The sequence below is a fragment of the Phascolarctos cinereus genome, unplaced genomic scaffold (genome assembly GCF_003287225.1).
Source record: "Phascolarctos cinereus isolate Bilbo 61053 unplaced genomic scaffold, phaCin_HiC Scaffold_5;HRSCAF=322, whole genome shotgun sequence".
NCBI lineage: Eukaryota > Metazoa > Chordata > Mammalia > Diprotodontia > Phascolarctidae > Phascolarctos > Phascolarctos cinereus.
In genome coordinates, this window is record NW_027555958.1 from 91866590 (window position 1) to 91884604 (window position 18015).

Sequence of the window (18015 nt, forward strand, 5' to 3'; positions counted from 1 at the left end):
CAAAAGTAAAATTCTGAGGATCCCAAAATTTCAGAATATCAGGGGTATTTTTACCAGAAAAAATAATAATAATAAGCTTAATGTGGTTGAAACACTTGTATCAAAGAAATTAAAACTAACCTATTAAAAGCTTAAAACTATACTAAGACTTTTGGCACACCCTGTATATTTCCATCCAATGAGGAACAGCTAAACAAATGGTAGTAAATGAATATAATGCCAAAAGAATCAGTAAAGGCACATTAACTAATGTAAAGTGAAGTAAGCCAAATCAGGATGAAACACACAATGACTGCTGTAACTTAAGTGCAAAGAACAAGAAGAAAACAATAAAGCAAAGAACAAGAAGAAAACAATAAAAACTGAATGCTATGAAATGATGATGAGCACGTCTGGCTCCAAAGAAGACACAGCAGAAGGCACCACCCCTCCTTTTTCAGACATGGTGGGACCATGGGAGTGGAATACTGTATATAATGTTGGAGCCAGATGTGTCGATTAATATTCCTGAATTGTTTCCCTTTTTTCCCTTTTCATTATGTGTTAACATGGATGATTTTCAGGGGAGGAAAAAGGGGGGGGGGAAGTTATAGGAGGGTGAAATGTTAAGAAATTTAGATGAAAATGGGGCAGCTAGGTGGCACAGTGGATACAGCACCGGCCCTGAAGTCAGGAGGACCTGAGTTCAAATCCGGCCTTAGACCAAATGCTTGACACTTACTAGCTGTGTGACCCTGGGCAAGTCACTTAACCCCAACTGCCTTTAAAAAGAAAAAAGAAATATAGATGAAAACAAAAGCTACCAATAAAAAGATAACATTGATGACAATGAAAATCCCATCAGAATCAGCTGATAATCCCACTGAGATTCTAAGAGGGATAGTTTGCAGGTAAAGGAAAGGGAAACACAGAAACAAAGGTGGTATACAAATAAGGGAGAGATAAAATATATGTTTAAAACAAACATTATTTCAAAAACAGGCATTATTCTGTAACATAGTATGCTCAAGTGGAAGGGTATATCCCCTTCACAATGTAAAAATATGGAAAAAACACTTTTATAACTCCACATCATTTGGAAGTACATCATCTACATCTACATCTATTTGATTTTGACAACATCAATACTAAATGCAAGTGTCACAAATATGCACCATATGAGCAATTCCTGCTAAAATTCTTTCACTTAGCCAACATTTTCCAGAAGATTCTCTGAAACTAGATTAGTATTCTCAGTTGATATATCAACAATCCAGTTAACATACCAACAATCATTAATAAATATACTACAGCACTAAACAAAGAAAAGCAATTAGTTGTTCACTTGTTTCACCTGGAAAGATAAAATGTTCAAAAACTTTGGCATTTCCTCCAGTATATATATGTATATATATATATGCACATATATTCATTTATTTATTTATTTATTTTAAAGTTTTACAAAGATGTAAAAAGATTTCAATCTTTGGGGTTAGATGAGGCACCATTACAAAGTCCTACTTAATAAAAATTTGTCCATAACTGCTTTATTTTTTGTTCTTATTGATCAAAGTTTGGGTCCAAACAATGTATATATTACAATGGGGCTATAAAGATATTATAAAGATAACTCTGATTGTGTCTTCCTAGCGTGATATGCAAACATCATTCCACTTGTGACAAGTTTCACTGTCAAAGAACCATCTTTTTTGTGGTGAAGATTAGTGTCTCCTTATCTTGCCCAGGACAGAAGTACAGTGACCACTCATAAGCCTGATCCCAATGCTAACCTGCATGGAAGCTTTCATCTGATCCATTTCTTACCCCTCTCTATGCAGCCTCGTGGTTGCCCCTCATCCCAACCCTTCCACTCCCAAGGGCTCCACCATGTTGTGGTTGGGCGGAGTGCAAACAACCAACTGACTTTAGTTCCACTGTAGCTCAGAACTTCCTAGGTCCACCAAGCTCCACCAGCCTCAGCCTCCTGGAAGCAGGGAGTATAGAACCATACCACTACACCCAGCTAAGAAATAAGCTTTAAAAGGAAATATACAATATTATTGATAAAGACAATGATATTTCACTGACCATGAAGTGATGGTCAGTTTTCTTCCCAGAAGTAATGCCCATATTTACCTTTTTCTGTGGTCTAGACCTACTACTTGGTGTGGAAACTACCTCCACTGATGCAAATGTTTGACATTCAAGAACCAATCAGCAATTACTTCTGGATAATCCAGAATACTATATATACCCTCTACCAGTTCATCAATGTAGATGAGTAACTCAGTCTTAGAATATCTGAGAGGTTAAAGGACTTGTTCACAGTCACACTGACAACATGTGTAGAAAATAAGTTCTTCTAGGGTAGGAGTTGTTTCCTTTTTGCCTTGGCATCTCATTACCTATTACTGTGCTGACACACAGAAAATATTTAGAAATGCTTAAGATGAATTAAATGTGTAAGAGGCAGGTCTTTCTTAGGTCTTCTCAACCCTAAGGTTGGCTCTTTACCCACTATACCATTTTGCCCCTCATTGTAGTCAATTTATTTTTCCTTGCAGCCATAATAACCCAGGCCTTTATGTATTAATACATGAAATAATGTTCAGAGGTTTTACAGTGGGAAAAGTAGTAGCCGGTTGTTCCCACCACTTTGCCAAGAACACCACATTCATATTACACACACATAGAGCCATAAACATATAAAATGCCAGACAATTTGGCTAGATATCTCTGAGAAGTTATAGAGTTTTCTCCGTCTATAATTTAAAATAGAAAATCTTTTCTTTTGGCTTTATGAATATTTTGATTAAAATTCAGCCTTAATTCAATCAGTTACTAATTGCTGAAACAATGGAATTTAAAGGCCATTACCTGATTTTAGCAGACAATGTGACATACGATTTGAAACTGTGCCTGTCCCAGACAAATCCAGGTTGTGTGATCATCTGGACAAAGTCTCTTATATTTGACTTTTTCCTAAACCACAACTTAAGAAAAGATCTGAGTGATTAACTGTAAAAGCACAGTTAATTTACAGAACTGTCAACAATACTGTCTTAAGATCACATAACACAACAGTATTCAAGGACAGAATGTTTTCTTTGTGGTTCTTTATATTAACAGCCTTGCCCAATACTTCTTCCATCTACAGCCAATCTTTATTTCTAACTCTCAACTGAAGCCTCAGACAAGCTTTCTCTGAAACTCAAAGTTCACTGAGGATCACAACCATATGGCTTATGAATAAGATATTTATGTATCTGAAAAAACAGCTAAACCCATTTAAAGTGATAAAGTTTTATAAGCCCTAGAAGAAAACTACCACAGTGTTTTCTCTGGATGTTATACTCACCAACAGAACATATAGCTGCATCTTCTGGGCAGCCTTTAGCCTTCCCTTCCTGAAGTACTTTATGACAAATATTGATGAAAATGTGTTTCTTTCCTGATTCTATGAGGCTACTGTCCACAACTTCCCAATTTTTCTCCAATTCTAAAACAGAAAAATTTACTTTCAGCCAAAAACAATAGCCTTACTAAGACACCACTACCACCAACAATTAATCTAAACAATTAAAGTTAAATTTCAGTAACCTAAACTAGAAACTTAATCCATATAAATAACAGATGAGATTTTCATGATTCTACTTTAATGTAATTAAAATATATCATGTCACTGGAATAGGCTTTTAAAAAGGGGAGGGGTGGGGAGGGGGAAGCAACTCAACATGGTTCTTCAGAGTCCCATAATAAGGTAGCTACTATGTAAGAAACTGAAAAGCCAAGGAAGAAGCTACATGGAAGAAGCTACATGGAAATTAAAAATTCAGCTTGTTTTTTTTTTTTACAAGTCTGGAAAAAAAAAAAAGAAAGAAATGTGATACATGAATATGCCATCAAGTTTTAAACCTGACTCTTCAGTAGCAATTTTCAACCTTTTACATCTCCAAGAAAGTTATTAAGTGCCAAGAAGTTCTTGGGGGCGGGGGGGGGGATGAGACATAGTCCTACCCTCAAGGGGCTTACAATATGGTTGAGGGGAAAGGATTTGTATGAAATGTGGACCCATTCCTTGGTAGAGACGTTAATGGTTAGGGCTGTAAAAAGAGTAGTGCATTTTTAGACAAGGCCAGCAACTATGCTTAGCTATTTGGGCGGCAGGGGGGGAGGGGGGCCCCGCCATGCGCACGTGTGCGGGAATGTGTGTGTGCGTGCACGCGCGCAACAGAGAGAGAGAATGAATGGGGGAAGAAGGGGAGAGTGAGAAGAGGTTTAAAATTTTGTTTAAAGAGCATCACAAAAACATTTTTAAAATATGCAGAAGTTCAGAAAGAGGCACAAACTAACAGCAATTTGTTAGTACCGTGCGAAAATTAGCATACACTTTTTTTAAAAAAGTTATGTAACAGGGGTTTGTGGTTTTATCTACAATCCCTTTTTCCCCTTTGTATACTGAAATGTTCTGCTGGCCAAGTTTAAGCTTATAATAAAAGGGGCAATTTTTAAATAAGATCTGTCCATAAAAATATAAAACAATATAAGATTCCAGATGTCAACAATAAATGAGTGGCAAAGGCAATGTGCCCTTCATCAAAACAAAACCTCTGACATGAAAGACTGAAATAATCCAGCAAGAAGTCAATCTTTCTGGGCCAAAAGGAGCCATAAATCCAAGTGAGACATAAACAAAAATGGTCCCCACTTTATTAAGCACTTTTAAGGTTTAGAAAGTGCTTTCTTCACAAGCTTGTGAGGTCAGTTATCATCCCCATTTTACAGATAGGGACACTAAGACTCACAGAGTTTAAATGAACTGTCAAAGGTCATCTGGCTAATTAAGTGATAGTGTGGAAAAGTTTATTATTTCTACAGTGATCTGATAATCACATAGAAATAACCACAACCAATGTTGCAATAATGTTGAAATAAAAAGATCAGTAGTACACACACTGCAGATATACTGATGTGCTGATGGGCATGTAGCCAGAAGGTTTCTGAACAGTTAGAAAACTAAATAAAAGTTAACAAGAAGAAAGGAGGCACTTCAAGCCAACAAAAGTATAGTAAGTTTAAACACTTTACTACACACTTCAGAAAGCAAGTTATATTAGAGGAATCTAATGTGACAATAAAAATAATAAAATACACCGGGTTACACACCTCACTGCAGGTGTAGAATAAGAAATATAAGATATGTGCATACACACAAAGGACTCCTGATTTGCATACTATTTTAATGCATACAAATACATATATGCACAGACATGTTATACAATGCATGTGTTTAGATACATACATACATAAGAATGAGGAAACAGGCTTCATTTCAAAAAGCAACATTTCTTTTTCAAAAATCCTAACTTTAAAAAAAGAAACCTAGGGTTTCTGGTCCAAACCTATGATTAGCTATGTATGGGGTTTCAGACAATTCACTTTATGTCTGCTTCTGTTTATTCATTTTTTTAAAACTGCAATAATATCTACTCTATTTTATAGAGCTTTGTGAACATAGTGAAAAATGAAATAAAGGTGAAAATCTGAGTAGTGACAAAATCTGTACAAACCTAAGACTGCAAGACAAGAAGCTATGGAAGGTACTTTAAAAGGGCAATTTCTTCTCAATTTAATTATCCAAAGCACTAAGTGAACTTGGGCAAATGACTTAGCCTCTCTGGACCTAATTCCTCCCTACAACATGTGGAACCTGGATTTTCTGCTCTCTAAGGTCCCTTTCCATCCCTAAAATTCAAAATAATTCAATTATTAGACAACTATGGGAAAAGAAGTAAGAGTCAGAAATATCTCCAATCAGCCACTTGAAAGAAAGAATTGAGTGGAGGGGAAGGGAAGAGTACACAATGCCAAAAGAACCATACCTGAGTGACGAACCAACGAGGACAAATCATATCGCTTATTCCCATCTGTAACTCTACAAAGAAGATCTTCTTTCTCTTTGACACAAGCATATTTTGTATCCCACGTGAAAAAGTAGGTGCAGTCAACCTCACCCGTGAACACAGGAGTTCCTTTTCCATCATTGCCTGTAGAGGGAAACAGGCACACCACACACACACATATACATGTGCATGCATATACAAATGTGTAACAACCATACAACACACACACACACACACACACACACACACACACAGATTATTATGGTCAAAATCTTAGGGATCTCAAATAGTGAGAGAAAACACTAAGGTATTTCTTGTCCAGTCACAAATCCATTATGTAGTTTCTATTTCTATCAAGTGACAAATGGCAGATATGCACATGACACAAATATAGAAAAACACAAGTTACATATTTTCAGAAAATGTTCAGTGAAGAAATCTAAAAGAAGACTAAAAGGTAACAAGCAAACATCATACTAAGGCCAATCCCACTGCCAATACTAACATTACTGAAGGTATTACTTTCATCATATACACTCTCCAAATTCCCTCACTTGCCCAATGCAAACCGTATTTCCTGAAAGCCTCAATTTGTACCCTTCAAGGCCACCCTATCCACACCATTCATGATTTTTAAAACTTCCATCATATCTGCTCTTTTGTAAAGAAGCTTACCTCCAGTATAGTTCCTTCAACCCCCTTCATTATTTCAGTTTATCTTATCCAGATTGTTTATGGCTTCATTATTTCCTTCAGGCTCAAAGACTAGAATAATATACAGTATTCTAGGTGTGAATACAGTACAGTTTTGCCTCATAACACTTTCATCCAAGCTCTCTCCTGATGATGCATGGTATGTTGTTGGCAAGTTGTATGTTGTGCCAATGTCTTCACAAAACAGTCTGACTCCTAGTTCCTTTTTTTGAAATATTAATGGGAAATTTGGGGCCTATAATCCTGAAATTAGTCTAAAGCATTTTTCTCTGACCAAGTAATACCACAATTAGGTCTGTTTCCCAAAGTAATCAGGAAAAATGGAAAAGGACCTATATATTCTAGAACATTTATAGCAGCTCTCTTTATGCTGGCAAGAAAATGGAAATCGAGGGGATGCCCATCAATTGGGGAACAGATGAATAAGTTGTGGTGTATGTATGTAATGGAATACTACTGTGTCATAAGAAATGATAAGCAGGTTGACTTTAGGAAAACATGGAAAGATTTGCATGAAATAATGAAAGTGAAACAAGCAGAACCAAGGTAACACCAATATTGCTAGAAGAATAACTGAATGACTAAGCTATTCTAAGATATATGAATGTTTAAATCAACTACAAAGAACCTATGAAGGAAGATGCTATCTCTACCTCCAGAGAAAGAACTGATATATGCAACTATGTATTATATAGGGTGCGTGGGGATTGGGGGGGGGGAGCGCACCTGCTTGCATGTGTGAAATGTTGGCCTTCTGTAGTTCGGGGTTGGGAGAGAGGGAAACAGTTTGAAACTCAAATGTAACAAAAAATGTAACTATACACACACACACACACACACACACACACACGCGTGCGTGTGTGTGTGTGTGTGTATTTCCCCCCCCTCTGTTTATCTACTACATTTGTATTAATACAAAAGGCCTTGTGAAATCTTTCTCTGACTTATAAACACTGGATGGGCACTTCTCTATGTTTATTTTTCACACCCTTCACTTTTTCCTTAAGTCATCTCCTATAATTACTCCCTTTTAAGGTTGGGAAGAGGGTGAAGGTATTGGAAGGTGGCAGAGAGAAAACAGATAACTTTAGCCTAGGAAGTTTACCTTTCAATTAGGGGAACGAACTCAAACAAAGGGGGGAAAAGGTAGTCTAGCAACAAAAACAAATAATAAAGCATTTAAATAAAAATGGTCATATGTGAGTTCCCAAAGGTGATGGGGGAGATATTGTGGAAAATAGTAAAAAGACCAGACCAGACAGGTAAAGGGGTATGTTGTATGAAAAGGCAGAAAGGTGAGAGAGTTACCACATGGAAAAGATAGCTAAAGCACAAAACTTTATAAAGGCAAATGATCCAAAGAGAAATGACAAAGAGATTGAACTTCCTAAAAAGAAATACGTTCATTAGGAAATATTATAAATAATTATAGACAATTAATATTCATACATTTATATAACTGATTGGCACTTAATATTTGTTGCATTGGTTCATGCGAACTACAAATGCCTACTGGTAAATACAAGAGTAGTAATGGTACTTACTGAAAAGATAACAATAAATTAGACCTTTCTGCCAAGGACACTTTCATCTAGAGCTTTACTATAAATCTAAGCCTGGCTTCACTACACAGCAAATTATTATCATTATTATTATCCCTGTCCTCTTTATTATTATTAACCGCATAAAGCCAGAAATACAGACCTCACTTCTTCATCCATGTTACTCACATAGGTTTCTAAAGCATAGGCCCCTTACCTCAAGACTGATATTCAAAATATCCTGTTCTTTACTTGAAATATAAACACAGAACAGATTTCTATAGAAGTTTCATATATGAACCACACACAAAAAGTAAGCTGTTGTATTAGAATATTACAGAAAGGATTATTTGTGGTTTTTTGAAATGCCATAGTCCATGTGATTTCAAAAAGCCTTCCCTAATTATGCGAATAGGAAGCAGGAGGAGCTGCATGAATACCAACAAAAGCTCAGTTTGAATTTCTGTTGTGCATCCTATAAGAAGAAACTGCAGAAATGTCTGTTTACCAAGAGGCTCATCTCCTATGAACAGAACATATAAGACACGTAAGGCAACATGGCCCAGTGGAAAGAATGCTGGACCTGAGAGTGTTGGCTGGGGCCCAAATACTGCTGCAGATACTTAATACCATCTAGTATCTTCCTACAATCCATTTCCATTAAAGTTTCCTTAAAGTTAATTTCTATGCCACAGAATTTAGACATTTATTTCTAAATTTGAGATGATGACTATCGTGACAATGACAGCATAAATTTATATTGCACACTAAGGTTTGCAAATGCTTTACAAATATCTCATCTGTCTTCACATCCACCTTGGGAGGAAGATGCTATCATCATCCCCATTTTACAGATGAAGAAACCAAGGCAGAAAGAGATCTCCCTTCCCCAGAGTCACACAGCTAATAAATATCTGAGGCCAGGTTTGAACTTAGATTTTCCTGACTCCAAGCTCAATGCTCTAACCATTGCAGGACCTAAGTGCCTGAGTTAACCTATAAAGGTAACTTTTAATTTTTTTTTTTAAATCCAATGATGGAATAACCATTTATTCAACATTAAGCGTCAGTGTTAAATGTTTTCCATGTAAAAGGTGCTAAGCTAGGTGTTAAATGAAAAGGAGAAAATACAAACATAGAAAAGACAGTGCCTCCTGAGATTTATCACCAAGAAGGAGAAACAAGACAGAAATGTACAAAAATGATAAAATTAACACAAAGTAGACTATAAGTACATAACAAAAGTGGAAAATGCTGAGGGATCAGGGAAAAATCACTACCACCTGGTTAATACCAGGCTTATAGAAGAAATGTTTGAGATGAGCCTTGAATGACGAAGATTTCAAGAAGATGAAGATAGGATTTACTTTTATATCCATTACATCAGCGCAGAACAAAATGAAAGCAAAACAACAGTTTCTAATAAGCTGCTGGCACAGCAGCCATAAAAGTTTAGGGTCACAGAACAGAATGCCTAGAGAAATACTCCTACCCATTAGGCAACAGAGAAAAAGGTTTTCTTGCCATAGTGAACGTGGGGCTGCCTAGTTCCCAAGGAAAATTTACCATTCCATTACGCTCTCTCCTTTTAATACAAGATCATGAATTCAAATGCAGCAAGTAGAGTAAACAGAACTATAACTTCACCTGCTGTTTTGTTGCATTCAAAGTTGATGACCGTCATTCGCTGAAAGCCTGATCTGCATGCATCTCCACCAGGATAGATTAAGGTGAGGTCTCCATCAGAGTATCTAAAATTCATTAACATAAATGCAATTTACAGTTAAAATTCTCCTCTCCTTCCTTCTCCTCCCTCCCTCCATTAAGATTTTTGACACAAAAAGAACCAATCAGCTTTCTAATAAGACAGGAAGTTATTTAGTGACCGGGAAATTTTTAAAGGAAGTAGGTGTCAAGTAAATCAAGTCTTTTAATCATTTTAGCGTTGGTTAAGAATTAGATTTAAGACAAAAAAATTCAAAGATATTTTGCCACAAGAGCTAGGACAGTTTTCCTCTTTGTCAATAAAATTTCTGGGTTTAGTATGTGAGAAAATGCCTAAGACGAAAACATAACAGATATGGAAATTAAGTCAACTACAGCAGTTTCCAAAACAACATTCTATAAAACCCAAATATTCTAGAAAAGACTGTGATGCCAGTGATTATTTCTAGGAGACAAGAAAGGAAAGGAATCACAGACTCTCAAAACTGGAAAAGACCTCAGAAGGTATCTAGTAAAACCATTAATTCAAGAATCTAGTCCATGATACATCCCACAAGAAATAAGTCATTCAACCTTTGCTTGAAGGCCTTTAAGTAACAATCAACTACCTTCCAAGGCCAAGCCATTCCATTTTGAAATCTCTAAATGTTAAGAAATTCTCTTACATCAAGCCTAAATCTGCCTCCCTGAAACTTCCACCCATGCTTTTGGTTCTTCCCTCTAGGGCCATGAGAACTAGTCTAATAATACTTCCTTTACTTAACAGCCATCCAAATACTAAAAGATAGCTATTATATCTTTCTCATCCCCTCTCCCTCACAATGTTTTCTCTCCACCCAATTAAACACCACCTGTTTCTCCAATTAATCCTTCTATTTCATGTTCAAGGACTTCATCAAGCTGGCTGCCCTCTTTTGAACACCCTCCAGCTTATCAATGTGCTTCCATTAAAATGTGTTGCCTAGAATTGATACTATATGCCAAATATGGTCTCCCTAAGACACACTACAATGAGACCATCACCTCCTGAATCTGGACACTACACATTAGTTTTATTGGCAGTATTACCAAATTAATGACTCATATTGAGCATGCAGTCCACTAAAACATCCAGATATTTTTCTGAAGAGGTAGCTAAACATGTCTTCCCATCTTATACTTGTGACGGTGATTTTTTTTTAACTTAATTATAAGACTTTATGTTTACCCCTGTTAAACTTCACCTGAATTGATCCAGATCAATATTCTCTACACTGTTAAGATATTTACCTTTCTTGGAATCCTCTGTACTTAGTACAGTGCCTTGCAAGTGGTAAGTGCTTAATAAATGCTTGTCAACTTGACTGTCTTACCTTCTAATAGATTAGCAAGGAAGACTTGAGACTTAAGCAGTATAGTAGAAAATAAGGTTGGAGGGTAAAAGTTAAGAGTAAGCAAGGGCTAGAGTGGTTTTCCATTTCTTCCTTCAGTTTTAGAATATGAGTTGCTCAGAGAAAGTAAGGCATAGAGGTGAGTACATCCTAGAATCCTGCTAAAGGGACAATATAGGAAGCTGTGATACTATTGACTTCAGACAATACAAAGGTATTGGCATAAGTCAAAGACAAAGATGTGGCCAAATTTAAGTAAAGGATCTCACAGACAAGCAAAACAGGCTGTTTCTAGACTATACACCATGAGAACAGAACCCAAACATATCAGTATCAACCTAGAGAAGTGTGTGCAGCACTAAAGTATTCGCTTAGCTCAATGTTTAATAACACTACTACTCCTAAAATCTGAAACAAGTCATTAAGTCTACACTTCCCTAAATCATGGTAGCTCATGCTTATGGCAACTGAAATGTGGAAAACTGCACATGGCAGTTATAAAAATTGGCCTAATTTCCTTTATTTTGCTTCCATGTTTCCCTAATACACTTTAATAATTACATTCCACACCCTCACATCTAGGTCACTAAACCAGCATTTGTGAACTCTATAAACATATTTCAAACCTAAAAATATCACATGGCCAAATTAATTTGGAAACTTAACTAAGTGGTAAAAGTCAGTACTTATTCCCACATAATCACACAGGTCCACAAAATTTTTAAAGATTAAAAAAAGCACTCATTTAAATGTCAAGAGTTGCAGTGAAGCTATCTTTGAGAAGTTATCTTTTCCTTATAGTTATTTACAAGCTTCCTTCACACTACAGTGTCATCAGGTATTAAAGTTGTCACAGAAAACCAAGATATCTCAAAAATAAAACCAAGACTTGAATTTACTGAAATAATTACATGCCAATGTAATTATATTACTAATGTAATGCAAATTACATACTAATGTAATTGATATTTGTGTGACTTCTATAGAAATGATACCATTTATATCAAATGCCAATTTTAACACAAGATCACTCAACCATACTACAAAGATAGAATTTCAGCTTAATAGTATGTAATCATTTGGGTGATTTGATATCAAAACAGTCCTACAAAAACCACAAGCCTAGTTGCGGCAGGAAGGAATGCTGGCTCAAGGTCACTTTTCTGTCTACTTTACAGGATTGGGGAGGAGATTCCAGCAGAGAGAATAAGGTTCTCAGGCTTTTTTTTTTTTAAAGCAAATAAGCAGAGGTATGCATCAGTATCGCACAAAAGCCACAAATAACACACCGGAGGGTCTGGTTCTGGTATTTTCCTGCCACTTTGACTTGTCCTAGATCTTCCTTCTTCACCTGGCAAACAGCAGCTTCTCTTTTACTACTGCAAACTGGGGCTTCAGTGCCTCCACAAACATTCATATAATAAAAATATTCCTTTCCATCTGTAGCATAGTATGGTGATTCATAATCTAAAAATAAAAAATAAAACCAAAATGAAATACATCTTTAGTTCCAAATAAGAGTTCCTTCACATTGCTAGGGATCAGAAACATTTTTTTCTTACTTCATTTCATTCAAAATTCCTCATTTAAGTCCCAAACTAAGCTCAACATGATATATCTGATGATTATACAACTTTCTTGCCAGGAAATTTCTTATTAATAAACAATAAGAGGGCATAAGGGGGAAACTATAGCACACATACCTTTCTTCTGGGTGAGAGGGGTAAGGTCAATAGAGATATCATGTTGCTCACTATTCAAAATGCAGGTTTTACTTTCCAAATAATCTCTGTGGCAAGCATACTCTGTGACCCATTCAATTTCATATCGGCAATTGGATTTAGCAGTAAGCTTAGGAACTGTGCCCTAATAAAACCAAACAGAAAAGAACAGTTATTTAAAAGCACAAAGCTCCATTCATGTTTGATGAGCACACCACAGGCAAAAATGAGAAATTTGCTGTGTTCTCTGACACCTCAACAGACAAAAGGCCAAACATACAAAGGAGTTTAATTTGGAGATGACAGCTCACTTCACAGGAGGACTCCCTAAATACTCATCTCCTTAACTGCATTTAAAATGTTATGACTCAGTAACAACTCAATTTATACACAACTTTCCAGGAAATGAGTAAATTATAAGAAAGTACCTTGTACTACATAAATAGGTTTTTTATTGGAGAAGACCTACTGAAAATATAAAGTGGATTACTTCTGATACTTGCTGGGGAGATAAGAATTTAAATTAGAGACACAGGTCACATATACACACATGCACATATGCATGCACCTCAGAGCATTAACTAGTATATTATAATAATTTGGGTGAGATATATATATATATAATATATATTATATATATATATATATATATATATATATATATATATATATATATATATATATATATATATATATATATATATAACATATAACCCATTAACTAGTATCAGAAAATTAAATAATCACCCAAAAATAGAAACACAAATATATAGTTATATATGGATGGATGGATGGATGGATGGGATGGATGGATGGATGGATGGAAGGCACAGAGTGAGGTGAAGATGAAGGGGTGATAAGGATATAATGAAGTACTCAGGATGAGGGCTACTTTTAAAAAGGAATGTATTCAGTGTTTTCATAAAAGGCAAAAATAAGTGATGTATAAATCTGAGTGTGTTAACAGCAAACCAGCCTTGATTAAACTGTATTTTGTTATCTTATATAAACACAGTACCTTGCTGAAGAGCTTATTAGATTCAGCACAAGTCAGAGCCTAGCAAACAAGATTTCCTAATCCCATAATAAAATTCCCTACATAAAAGTCTCTCAGGTTAATAAAAATAAAAACCAAACAATAAGCTGCTTGCACCTCTGCAATGGCTTACCGGTTAGCCAAACTTAACTATACAGGTCTCATCTCAATTTTACATATTTATTTATGTATAAAAAACTTAATCTTTTATTGCTCTTCCCTTTACATCCAATAATACAGAAACACAACCAGTCCCAGGCTATTTAAGTTGCACTATAATTTAGCCGCAGTTCTACACAACTTTCAAGAAGCCATGTCACAGAATAACTTACTTCTCTTCTCTCCGATGGACAAATAAATGTAATAGTCACTGCTGGAGTATGACCATCACAAAAAGTGGGCTGATCTTCACCTTCTTTCACATAACTAAGGACAAGCCTAAGACACAAATTAAAAAGAAGTTATCAGATTAAAAGTCAAATTTACATTTCATCATTTGCCTTGAGTCTAGAACATTTACTCACATTTACTCTTGTTAGGGTTTAATGAAAAAAATTATAAATAACTTTCATTAAAAAATAATTTATTCTCTTTATTTCCAAAAAATAAAACCCAATGAAGACTCTGAATGAATACTGTGTGGCTCGAGCATTTAATTGTCTCTTTAAAAAATAAAAAGTAACCTTACTGCCACAAACTTTATATAAATCTTAAGAATAAAAGAAACAGCTATTCAACTTTAAACCTTAATAGTACATACACTCTATCCCATAATCAAGCAAAAAAAATCCAAACAACCCATTTTTAAGCCAATAATCTGTACTACCACTTCTTCTTCAAAGTTAATATTAAATGGCTGCCAAGACCAAAGAAAGTCTCCTGTCTTTTTTTGTCTTTTTTTTTTTTTGGTTAGGCAGTGGGGTTAAGTGACTTGCCCAGGGTCACACAGCTAGTAAGTGTTATGTGTCTGAGGCTGGATTTGAACTCAGGTCCTCCTGAATCCAGGGCCGGTGCTCTATCCACTGCGCCACCTAGCTGCCCCCCCCTTTTTTTTTTAAACTAAAAGACAGCACCAGTGGCTTAATCATCACTGGTTTAGAAGCTCTAGGTTATCCAGTGGGATTTTTCAAGGAAGGATCCCACATGATTTCACACAAAGCCATTAAATGGACAGATTTATTTATAACCCGTTAAATATCTTAATTGGAAATCTGGAAAATATTCTGAGGAACCCTTCTACTGAAGATCTGAATATAATTTATAAACAAAACTGAAAAGGCAGAAGCCTGTCTCATTTTGTAATGTGTTTCCAAGCTTTTGTCTTTCTACCTCAGCTTTTGTTATTCAATACTCTTGGAATGTTTTCAGTAACAATCAGCAAACAGCAGCAAGTAACAAATTGGTTTGGGGTTTTTTTTAAACATATACCTGATATACTACCAATCCCTGACTTCTGGAAAGTCCTCAAAGTCCACTATTTGTAACACACTGAAAACTCAATCCATAGACTTGGACTGAATTTAGGAACTTTTTTAAAAAATCAGATCACGAGTAAAATTATCTCCTCCCCCTCAAAGGTATAATATAAGCAGAAAGTATAATCAATAGAGTAATACTAAAATATTACAATGTTTTCTACATTGGATATTGTTCACCCCCTCTTCTTTGATACTATTTTCAATCAACTCCAATGACTCCCTCTCTTGACTCAGGGATAAAATAGGAACTCCTCTGTCTAGCTTCTAAAGTGCCTCATATCTTTCTAGACTCACTGTACATCAATCCCCTTCCTGCCCTATGCAATCCAGTCAAACTGTCACTGTTTCTCATATATAATAGCCTATCTTCTGTCTGCACGTCTTTGTGCTGGTTGTCTCACATTTCTGAAATACACTCTTTCCTCACCTCCATTTCAAAGAATCCCTTCTTCCCTTCAAGATGCAGCTCAACTACTACCTTCTACATAACGCCTTTCCTGAGTCTCCCAAACTGCTAGCACTCTCCCTCCCTCCCATGTGCTTGTATTTTTTGTGCATGTGCTTCTACTTATGTACATGTACTTAATGTCTCCCCCACAAAACTTAGGCCAACTTGAGAGTAGATATTGTTTCATTCTTTACATCTGTATCTCCACTGTAACTCTCACACAGTTAAAAGCTTAATAAATGATTGGTGATGGCGGTGGCAGTGGGATACAAATTCAACAAACAAGAAAGCACCAGCTCAAAAACTGAACATACTTAAGTTCTCGATTCTAAAAAAAAAAAATTTGCTTCCTACAGAGTAAAGGAAGACAAAGATAAAAAAAGAGATGCTAAGGAGATGACTTCTTGGTACTGTTTGCTTTTTTAAATGCTCTCTCCCTCAAGGGGGGCATGCATGCACAAGGCTCAACTTCAAAAGCCCCACACAACTATATCACTTATATGAATGTCTAGGACCTCAGCAAATTATCCACTCCTGCAGGCAGCAATGGCCTAAAGGTAGCTCAAGAGATTTATACCATCAGAGCAGTCACTGATGGGCATAAAAGCAATGGCAGTTTTTGGTGCTGAAACCTAAGCACCAGGTGAACAAGATGTCAATGATTTTCAGTTTCAAATGGAGGCAGAATTATTAACTTAGATCTTCCTCAGGTGATAACACAATGGAGAAGACTGCTATAGTATCAGACTGACCTGTCTCTGTCCATTAATTTCAGTCCTTCTTTTGGCCTTCCAACATCATAACCTTGATTCCCCTTCACTAGGCATGCTGCACTACCAGAGGGACAGAAGCGTGTCTCTTGACTTGAACCACCTATTTAAAAGAAAAACAATTAAGTGACAATTACATTACAGAAGTAGCAGGTCATCGAACAAGGTCACGTTTGGAAATCAAGGGTTTTTTCATGCATGTTATATTTGTTACCATCAGACTTCCTTATTTTTACCATACTCATACCATAACTATTCTAGGTAGACCACTCTGCCCATTTCAAGAAACCAAGCACCTGGGACTTTGGTATGGGAGTTCTCTCCCCTCATGTAGACTGTAATTCAGTCATAATTTACAGCAGTGGCATCAAACTCCAATAAAAACAGACCCATTAATATTTCCCAATTAAATTTTAGAATGATCAGGACCATACTCTTCAGCCCTCAGGATTGTTGCTGGCCCCAACATGACCTATGGCTATGGTTAACACCTCTGACTTACAGTCTTAAACATCAAAGACCTTAGCTGGCTTTCCCATGGTCATCTTGTATCCATAACTTAAAAGATATTATTGGCTGATTATGAAGGAATTTTAGTTTTTAATGAATTTGAGAAAAAGCCCTAATCTATAAAGAACTATTTTTCTCCAAAGAAATGCATTTGAACAGGATGCCACTGGGAGCATGAAAAATCTTCTGACATAAACTGATACCAAAAAAGGAAAATTATCTTGGATTAGTTTAGATAAAATATTATTCCATACAACTGGTGGAATAATTTTCAAAAGCTCTTTTTAAAACTTTCCTAGGTCCAAAACCTGAAACACCAAGTATAGAAATGGAAAATTAGAGGTAGAAATATCAATTTTTTTCAAAACTGCTTTGCAGTTTATAATTTACTAAAAGGTACAACTTAAAAAACACAACACAAAAGTACTCAGCTAACACAATAAAGTGTCTTTTTACTAGCTCACCAGCAGAATATACCAGTCCTAACATGTCTAACTGAAGACTTAGTACAGGAGAAGTTGGCACTATCTTTGTTCTCCTTAATACCCGTGCCACAGAAAGCCTTGGCCTGAAGGGCTGACCATGCTGCTCTTGGTGGAAGAGCATAATACTCATCTTTAAGAATTAAGACAGAGCCAAGTACAAAACTACACTAGGAACTTGGGCTTTTAGTATTCTAAGAGCTATTGAACTGCCCTAAGACTTTTCACAACAATTATTTGGGAAAAATCCCAGGCCTTCTATCAACAGGTTCTGGAATGTCTCAGAGAGCGTGCGCGTGCACGTGCGTGCGCACACACACACACCCCACCCCCGGAAA

General features: G+C 36.1%; 1 protein-coding gene across 1 annotated transcript in view; it reads right to left on the reverse strand.

The window, feature by feature from the left end:
- IGF2R (insulin like growth factor 2 receptor) overlaps positions 1 to 18015 on the reverse strand; it is a 148652-nt gene that overhangs the window by 67776 nt on the left and 62861 nt on the right. Inside the window, exons 6-12 of the mRNA XM_020986735.2 lie at positions 16668 to 16788; positions 14322 to 14427; positions 12936 to 13098; positions 12522 to 12699; positions 9785 to 9888; positions 5862 to 6026; positions 3338 to 3478 (exon numbers count right to left, since the gene is read on the reverse strand). Coding sequence (XP_020842394.1) covers positions 3338 to 3478; positions 5862 to 6026; positions 9785 to 9888; positions 12522 to 12699; positions 12936 to 13098; positions 14322 to 14427; positions 16668 to 16788 — 978 coding nt within the window. The remainder of the gene's footprint in view (positions 1 to 3337; positions 3479 to 5861; positions 6027 to 9784; positions 9889 to 12521; positions 12700 to 12935; positions 13099 to 14321; positions 14428 to 16667; positions 16789 to 18015) is intronic.